The following is a 5,017-nucleotide window of genomic DNA, read 5'->3' as shown; positions in this document are numbered from 1 at the left end:
GAGAGGAAATATCCTCTTTAATATAATAATAACTTTTATGAGAAAGGTAATATCTTTTATTATTGAATTATTAGTTGGAAGATACCAAGTTTCTGGTATTCAGTCTTTCAGACCACTTAAAAAACATAAACAAATTTGGAGGAGTTCTGTAAACTTAGGATAAAGAAAAACCTAACTGGAGTAAAATGAAAAAATTACCTGTCCTTTTTTCAGAGCAAGAACTTCCATTTTTGCTACCATGTCTCATACAAGATAAAAAATCCTCTTAATTTATGTGTTTAATGTGAAGTAATCATTCTCTCTTCTAGGTTATGCTCTGTGGTATGCAAGAAGTTGATTTAGCAGACTGGCAGAGGAACACTGTTTATCGTCATTACACAAGGAATAGCAAGCAGATCATATGGTTCTGGCAGGTGTGTTGATCAGTAAAATTTCTGACTTTGTTTTGTTCTGTAACACAAATGACATGGAGTGGAGGGATGCCATCTAAATGAAGGTTCTTACTGCTTCCTTTCTTTTTTGTTTTCAGAGAAGGAAAGGAGGATTATTGGTCTTTAGGGAGCATACTTTAGGGTGAGAAATGGTAGATAGATACATACATTACATTTGGATGCTGGGTCATGAGTATTTTTTCTATATCTTGTCCTTATTGATAATACAATTTTTTGTACTCTTAGCAGTGATCTACCTTCTAAATGTTCTTATTTGTAGCTGAGCTGTTCATATTCACCTTCTAGTACGTGAAGAGAGCCTATAAGAAAGATAGAAAAGGACGTTTTACAAGAGCATGTAGTGACAGGACAAGGGGCAGTGGATTCAAACTTCAGGAGGGTAGGTTGAGATTAGATATTAAGAGGAATTTCTGTGCTGATAGCCCGGTGAGGCACTGGGACAGGTTGTCCAGAGAAGCTGTGGATACCCCATTCCTGCAAGTGTTCAAGGCCAGGCTGAAAGGAGCTCTCAGCAACCTGGTCTAGTGGAATGTGTCCCTGCCCATGGCAGGGGGGTTGGAACTGGATGACCTTTAAGGTCCCTTCCAACCAAAACCATTCTATGATTTGATGATCTAAAATGCCATATATTATTTATGATTATTGTCATATTAACTATTTCGGTCTAGCACTGTCTAATTATAACACATTTTAATGAAGTTGGCTAAGGAAAAGCACTCCAAAATGCTATTCAGGCTCACAGTTTCTATGAAGTTTCCTAAAGAGAAGTCAGAGCCCGGCAGTTTCTGTCTTGTGATAAATCACCATTTTAGAGATGCTTTTGACTAAGTTTCTATAGGAAAATTATGCAAATCAGTTATTTCCTAGCTTATTTATATTGTAAGATCTGATATATCTCCTAAAGATTCTTGATATTGAAGGAATCTTAACCAGAAGTTTAAGTAACTTGGATATGATATCAACATTTATATATAAGTTTTTCTGAGTCAAAATTCTAGGTGTATCTATGCCCCCTCTCTTACTGACATGTTCTCTGTGTCCCCTCTCTTTTCTTCCTCTCCCCTTCCCAGTGAATTCCTGTACAAAGTGATGCAGCTGTTATGGATGGGTTTTCTCTGAGACTTCCAGATGCATGGAATACTTCAGTCTTGAAATACCCAGAGCCTGTGGTTAGGCTAGTGCTGTGTTTAACCAAAATAGCAGTAGACTTCATATAAAACATTGGAATAATTTATATTTTAGTGTAGAATAAAACAGATAAGGAGTCTTCTTTTTTTGCTGTTCCCAGGCTTCACATTTTAACAGTTGGCACTCTTGACAGTGTATACAATCTGAAATCACTGTCTTCTCTCCAACAAATTTTGCTAAAAACAAGAAATGCAAAATATTGCCAATTTGGTGTATTTTTAAATGGAACTACACTTTTTCAACCATCTTGTGGGGTTTTTGTTTTTCTCCAGCTGTGCTAAAGATTTTTATTAAGTAATTTGAATTTCTGTGCCTAGTTTGTAAAAGAAACAGACAATGAGGTTCGCATGCGACTTCTGCAGTTTGTCACTGGCACTTGCAGATTACCGCTGGGTGGATTTGCTGAACTTATGGGTAAGTAAAAGGTGACCAAAACTGTTGTTATACTGTAACTGTTTCATTTGCAAATGAACAATCCTGCAATTGTACAGATAACAGGAACTTCAGGTTTATAACCTGGGATCTAGAAGGGCTTTTTACATCAGAAATCCCATAAATATATTTATAAAATTTTTGGAAATTGGCTCTTTTCTATGAAAAGCATGTCCATAGTTTTGTAACGATGAGTAGCACCTAATAACCTCTATCTGGTGTATCTGAATTGTGTCTTATGTCAGGTATGTATCACGTGTGATACTTAAAAAGAACAGATTACACTTTTAAAATCTTCTTTTCTAGGAAGTAATGGTCCTCAGAAATTCTGCATTGAAAAAGTTGGTAAGGAAACCTGGTTACCAAGAAGTCACACTTGGTGAGTTTTTACATATAAACTTCCTGTGCCTTTAGTGGTTCTCTCTTCTGGTCTTGCATTGACCAAGTCAAATGAAATCTAATTTGAAACAGTTCTCTGTCTCCATCTTCAGCTTCATTTCATTGCCCTGACATGCCAGTATTGAAAACTTTTCTAGCTGCCCTATTCTTAAATTTTGCTACTGGGCTGAACGCAGTTTGTCAGTATCATCAGATCTGTCAAAAGTATGAGAGGATCCTTCATGCATAGGACTGAGAGATGTTTCCCTAATTCTTTATACTAGAGAATATTAAATACCTAAACAAGTCATGTTAGTATTAGACACATACAGTTATTAGATACAGTTATTATGCAGTAATATTATAAAAGATAAAATGTACAGTCATGAGAAGAAATCACAGCAAATGTTCAAAACAAGGATGCTTAGCCAAGAATGCTGATACTTTTTCCCACCTAGGCTTCAGATGGGCCAATATTGGCTTGGCATTCCTGTCCCAAACTGGTGCCAACAGGTACACAGATCAGTTTCTCATATATCCTGTATGCAAAACGGACACGCTTTCCTTTGGCAACTTGTGACAATAATATTTGTCATACTTTTAAACTAATTCAGGGTATCCTCCATTTTACTTTTTCTCCACTAGATTTTTTTTTAGGTGATGTTTGCAGGAGTTAAACATCTCTCTTCATCTTTGATAATTTTGGGGAAGACATGGAACAAAACAGTTTTGGCAGAAGCCTTTTAGGTAAAGTTTAGGAAGGAAAACATATAACCAGGCATGTGTAGGAGGGAGCCAAGTTCAGCTTGTTCATGCTGTTGTTGAAATTTGGATGTGCATCAAACTAGGATTATATTAAACTTCATGCTAAAAATTTCCTTTTCATTTTTTAAGTATTATAGGGTTTTTCTAAGTATTATGTTTAGATTTTATTTTTTGCTAAGTATTATAGTTCTCTGTATCTTGGGCTGTCTTCAGTTTTCAAAGGTTCTGGTTTTTATCTGGTAACAGTCTTTTATGTCTTTAAGCATTTACTGCTTGTAGAAATGTTAAAGCAATGAGATTGTGCTGTTTGTTATTTCTTTGTTTCTAATTGTTAGATCAGAACATTTATAACCTCTACTATAGCAGTCAAGTTCTGTAGAATTCTACATGGGATTTAGATAAATTTAACAAAATTTTGTTTTTTTCTGCTCAGTTTTAATCGTTTGGATTTGCCACCGTATAAAAGCTATGAACAACTAAAAGAGAAGTTGCTTTTTGCCATCGAAGAAACAGAGGGATTTGGTCAAGAGTAGAAGCAGCTTCTAGTCAAAGTGGATATCTTGCATAATAAAAGGCCCAGCCAACTAAAATTGCACACTTAATTGTATATAAGCTTTTTGTTCTGTACAGTGATCTTTCTGGAACTCTAAAAGTTTAATTGTTCTCCGTTCTTCCACAAATATATGCAAAACAGTTCAGCCTTTTCTACTTTTATTTATTGCCCTCCCAAAAGACCAGAAAAACCCCTCCAGAAATTTTGAAAGCAGACAAGAGACTTATTTAAAATATATATATAAAAAATATAAATATATATACTAATGGGCTCTAGTTTTATAGAGCTTTAAGTGTATGAAAAGTTGCAGCCATTTAAAAGGGCCTGGATTTGCTTTATCTTGGCTTTACCATTCAGAAAAATGTTTAAACTGCTCAGTGTTCTCTTAAGAAACATCTCCAAGTTTGTTTTATTGCATGGCTATTCTAAAAGGTGTTAAAGGCTTAGGACAAACGTATTCTAAATATATAGAAAGATGCTGCTGGTATTTGAGACGACAGAATTTGTTCTTCTGTCAGTTTAATTTTTTTTTAATACGTAAATAGCTGATATATCCCTCTCTACTGATGTAGCCAAGGTCATGAATAAAGCCTTTACTACTTGCACAAGAGTCATGTACAATTAAATGAATGTGATTTAATGTTGAAAGGAGTTGGTGCCTCTGTTCTGACTTATTGGAGGAGCTGAACAGAGTATTTTAATTCATTTGAGCAGCATTGAAATTTGTTTACATAGTACCTTGGGTTCTTACCACGAGGATGTTAGGTAATCTTCAAAGAAAAAATAATAATAAAAGAGAAAATATTACCCATTCTCTTCCTGGTCTGGTGTCTTGCAGGTTTCTTTTTTCTTTTTTTTTTTTTTTCCTGTTTTTGTTTCCCTTTTTAATCCATGATGTCCTTTTTGTAACTTTGTAGAGTTATATTAATGTAAACTGAGCTATAAGGGTATACAAAAGGTATACAAAAGGTAATGTGAATTTTGCTGCTTTCTGTGTTCATGTTCAGTTTCAGTTATTGGATCTAGTAAACCCAAATAAAATGAAAGTTACTTAAGCTTTGCACATATAAAAATATTATTTAGTATTAAATGCTCTCATTCTTCTAAAGTTCTTACAGAAATTTAGATGTACTTGAATTAAGTATGTCTAAAACCTGTCATTCTTTTACGTAGGTCAAGATTGTCCTAAGTGCACAGTAATATAAAAGCATTTTAAAATTAGTTTTATTGGCATTGAGGGCATTTGCTG

General features: G+C 34.5%; 2 protein-coding genes across 5 annotated transcripts in view; both read left to right on the top strand.

The window, feature by feature from the left end:
• Positions 1 to 4,823, top strand: part of WWP1 (WW domain containing E3 ubiquitin protein ligase 1) — a 62,889-nt gene extending 58,066 nt beyond the window's left edge. For all 4 annotated transcript variants that reach the window (XM_027900135.1, XM_027900136.1, XM_027900134.1 and 1 more), the window contains 4 exons: positions 309 to 413; positions 1,958 to 2,054; positions 2,379 to 2,451; positions 3,649 to 4,823. In XM_027900135.1, coding sequence (XP_027755936.1) covers positions 309 to 413; positions 1,958 to 2,054; positions 2,379 to 2,451; positions 3,649 to 3,748 — 375 coding nt within the window. In that variant the 3' untranslated portion in view covers positions 3,749 to 4,823. The remainder of the gene's footprint in view (positions 1 to 308; positions 414 to 1,957; positions 2,055 to 2,378; positions 2,452 to 3,648) is intronic.
• Positions 2,400 to 5,017, top strand: part of CPNE3 (copine 3) — a 49,095-nt gene continuing 46,477 nt past the window's right edge. Inside the window, exon 1 of the mRNA XM_027900139.1 lies at positions 2,400 to 2,451. The gene's annotated coding sequence lies outside the window, so the exon portion shown is untranslated. The remainder of the gene's footprint in view (positions 2,452 to 5,017) is intronic.

This window comes from Empidonax traillii, unplaced genomic scaffold, assembly GCF_003031625.1.
Source record: "Empidonax traillii isolate 1590-97213 ecotype Southwest subspecies unplaced genomic scaffold, ASM303162v1 scaffold713:size524338, whole genome shotgun sequence".
In the NCBI taxonomy this organism is placed as follows: Eukaryota; Metazoa; Chordata; class Aves; order Passeriformes; family Tyrannidae; genus Empidonax; species Empidonax traillii.
Note: the sequence above shows the minus strand (reverse complement) of the source record. Positions and strands in the feature narration are given on the sequence as shown.